This window comes from Populus trichocarpa, chromosome 10 (assembly GCF_000002775.5).
Source record: "Populus trichocarpa isolate Nisqually-1 chromosome 10, P.trichocarpa_v4.1, whole genome shotgun sequence".
Taxonomy (NCBI): Eukaryota; Viridiplantae; Streptophyta; class Magnoliopsida; order Malpighiales; family Salicaceae; genus Populus; species Populus trichocarpa.
In genome coordinates this window covers 19,289,199-19,292,943 of record NC_037294.2, presented here as the reverse complement: position 1 = coordinate 19,292,943, position 3,745 = coordinate 19,289,199, and the positions used below count along the sequence as shown (strand labels likewise).

Sequence of the window (3,745 nt, the reverse complement as noted above, 5' to 3'; positions counted from 1 at the left end):
TAAAGATGAATGGGCTGTGGTTGCCAGAATAACCCATCTATTGGGCCTTTTAGGATCTCATTCAAACTATTTCTTTGTGTGATTTGTAAGAGGTAAGCTTTCGAAGATGATACCCGTCCCAGATCCACTTTCGCACCCATCTTTTACTATGCATTTAACGCATAATAAGAGCATGTAAAGTAGATGCAAGCTATATTTTGTGGATAAGATTGTTTGTAAATCTATGGAGTAGTGCAAGGAGAATATATCTGCGACCAGCAAAAATATATGGATATGGCAGCAAGAAAATAAAGCACCCTTTAAGATTGAATGGTGCACATTACGGGTCCATGGCACAAAATCAGAGGATAACAATATCCATTCAAGACTATGCAACAATATAATTTGATTATCCTTAGAAAGTGCTTCTCCTTACACACCCACAAGCCTAGAAAAGGAATTAGAATTTGTAAGTGCAGCTTCCATCATCACTCCTTGCAGTTGGATCAAAGTTTGCTGCATTTGGATCAGTACAGCCTTCAGCGACAGGCACCTTTACTTGCTGTGCCGCTTGGCCTGCAACAAACAACAACGAAAGAAAACCAACTTAAGAAAAACTCCTGTTCCAACTTTATACACAATAACAGAAGCCAGATGCAAACCTCCCATCCAAGCCTCTAGGATCAAGGGATCTAACCATAGAAAGTTCCTCTATCAATGGAATCTTGATTGGCTTCACCAAGAGAAGCCTCGCTCAGGTACTTGTCAGCCAATTGGACTCTCTTCACATTCTCTTGCTCCTGGACAAGCATGTTTCCATACTCAAGGAGCTTCTCGATTGTCATCTTCGGCTGCTCAAAAGTTGGGGGTCCTTCCCTTGAGTTCACAAGTTTCTTTCCAATGCTGTCAACACCAACGCCTGAGACCCACTTCCTCACCTCATCGTCATAAACTCGGGCCCTGAGAGCACCAAAGAAATCTGCACAAGCAAAAAATATTAGCCACCCCAAACAAAAATGCACCCAGGGCCTTTTTGAATGTTGAGTCTAACATCTACTTTGTGAAACTCGGTTTTAAGAAACGCTTGTCACCAATAAAGCTTTCAAAACTCTAGAAGGGAGCTAGCTTACCGATAGATTGACCAGGGAAGGTATCAACAAGCTTGACAATATCTTCCTTGGGAATTTTGTCACTCTTGAATATTCCAATGCAGACACCAATCCTATCATCTCTGGTTGGAGCCCAGTAGAATTTCTCCATACGACCATCACGGATAAGAGGAGCATACAATGTTGAAAAATCGTTACCAGTGACGATGATGGGGACACGTGGATTCTCCTCCTTGTTGTACATGCCGGGAAGTTGCACATTTGTTGGGTTGTCAGCAATGTTCATGAGGGTAGCATTAACCATCTGGTTGTTGACGGTGTATTGGGTAGTTCCACCAAGTCTACCAGCTCCGGCATCAAGATCGTTGATGAAGAGGCAGCACATCTTTCCCTTCTTCTTGATTATATCAGCCGCCTCACGGTACCTTTGCCTGATAAGCTTTGCGGGTTCACCAGCGTTCCCACTTTCCAATTCTCCAGCACTCATCATGATTGGGCTGAAACATGGATTATCATCAGACGAAACGGTAACGAGCATAACAGAAAGATCTATATGGTAACATATTCAACATGTACAAGCTGTCAGGCAGAAATAAATTAAGTTGATGGAAACAGAAACTCACTTAATTCCCATCTTGGCAAAGACAAGTTCACACTGGAAGGATTTTCCTTGGCCTTTGCCTCCCCAAACACCCAAGATGAGAGGAACCTGCAACAAAGTCACGGAAATTGTTCAATTTTTTTTTTTTTCAAAAAATACCAATAGAAGAGATTATTCAATAATATACTCAATTGACTATAAAAAAGAAGTCAGCTGTTATATATACCTTGATATTAGGCAGGCTCATGAAGTTCTTGGAGATGTGAACAACAAGCTTGTCCATGAAAGCAGGAGCAATGTAGAAACCATCCATGTTGTTGTCCAAGTTGTACCTAAAGCACAGTCACCAAGTCATGTTCATAATCAAACTTGTCCACAACTTCAGACGAAATGGAAATCATAATTCATAAGTATTAGCTAAACAGCGAGAATAATCTACAATAATTCCCATATATAAAAGTATGGTACTTACGTACGAAGACCTTGACTGAGATACTCATAAGAATTCAAAACGGGGTTGTGAGTTCCAGTTCCCTGGGGGGCTTGGAAAAGAGAGTCCACCATACCCTTTCCTCTGCTGATATCTTGTTGGTCATCAGACATGTCTGTAACAAGGCCTCCCCATCTGTCCTTGTCGGTCTGCTTCTTCTCATCGTACTCTGCAACAACCTTGAAGCTCCCTGGTGAAATTTTGGAGTTTGTGAACCTTGATGAGCTCACTTTCTTCAAGCTGTTGCCAAAGAAAGCTGAATTTGGGACTGTGGATCCAGCGCCAGAGCCATTCAAAGCCAGCTGCATCAAGTTATGACCACATGTATAGATCAAACTAATTCATCAGGAATTCCAAGTTCTTAACATTCAATATAGCACAACCAAAACTAAGCCCATCGTCATTTCTTCTATGAATAATTGAACCCATTAATTAGTTAGTTCAACTTAAAGCCTCTAATCCTAGTTCATATAGCAATCCAAGACTAAGTTAATTATGAAAGGCCCAGAAGTGAAAAGAAACAAACAGCAATACGAAGACCAGCAAAATAGTTACTGTGTTGGATGGTTTAAGAACCCATGATCTTAGAACCGAGTAAGAAAACAAGCAATGTATAGGCGAAGATATCCAATTTAAAGCACATGATGCAGGCATTCAGTACTTATAGCATGAAATGGCGGGAAATTAAGATTAGAGTACCGGTGCTGTGTTGACAGCTCCAACGGTTGAGATGGTTGCTGCCATGATCAAACAGCAGTGGTTGATTGAGGAAGTAATGCGAAGGGTAGAGTGACTTCTAGCTAGCAAATGCAGAGTTTTGGCCTTTGAGGTGCGAAGCGAGGACTCAAGTGAGGGTCTTATAGCAAAAGAAAACTGGTGTCTCTGAGGATTGGTTTTCAAATTCCTAACGGCCACATACTCAAGATTGGATTGCTGCCACGTGGCATTAGGAAAACAGTTTCTAGCTTGAGTTCCTCATTGAGTCTTTGAGATTAGGATTTTGATGTGCTATATTTGCCACTCAAATTCTTGGCAATTGTATTGTTACCACAGAAACTTGGAAGCTAGAAAGACCCTTTTTTTTTTGTGTCTCCAGAATTTTCTCTCCTTTTTCTGTTATTTCGTGGTGAGCAAAGCGTCTGTGATTTCCAGATGGTTCTTTTCTTTTTGTCTTTTTTTTTATCATTATTAGAGATGGGCTTCATTGCGAATATTCCACCTATTTAGGGGTCCCTCTCGCTTGTTTTCCTACAATTTTCTTGTTGGATGAGAAGATATTTCTGCAATTTTTTCTGGTTCTCATGATCTCACCAGCAAGGTTAAAATGTCATGCAAGAAAGGACGATGGTTTTGTCCATGCGACTGTTCAAGAGTGTTGTCCATTCACGGCGAAACGGCATTAAAACACAGCCACAGGCCACAAGGACTACAGACGATCCAGCTAGAAAATTACCTTTGTAGTCTGAACCCAAACTCTTGGCATTGAGGCCTTTCTTGTTAAGTCCAGATTCACTAGCATTTAGCTTTACGGACTCTCAACATTCGGGAACTAAATGAAAAGATGGA

The 3,745-nt window shown here is 41.1% G+C and overlaps 1 protein-coding gene across 1 annotated transcript; it reads right to left on the bottom strand.

Annotated features, from left to right (window-relative positions):
• Nucleotides 1-274: 274 nt before the first annotated feature.
• LOC7458129 (ribulose bisphosphate carboxylase/oxygenase activase, chloroplastic) lies at nucleotides 275-3,047 on the bottom strand. The gene is made up of 7 exons (XM_002315174.4): nucleotides 2,879-3,047; nucleotides 2,162-2,481; nucleotides 1,916-2,021; nucleotides 1,712-1,797; nucleotides 1,110-1,585; nucleotides 677-958; nucleotides 275-555 (listed from the first exon to the last, which is right to left on the bottom strand). The coding sequence occupies exons 1-7, from the start codon at nucleotides 2,921-2,923 to the stop codon at nucleotides 440-442; spliced, it is 1,431 nt and encodes a 476-aa protein (XP_002315210.2). The 5' UTR covers nucleotides 2,924-3,047; the 3' UTR covers nucleotides 275-439.
• Between the last annotated feature and the right edge of the window lie 698 nt (nucleotides 3,048-3,745).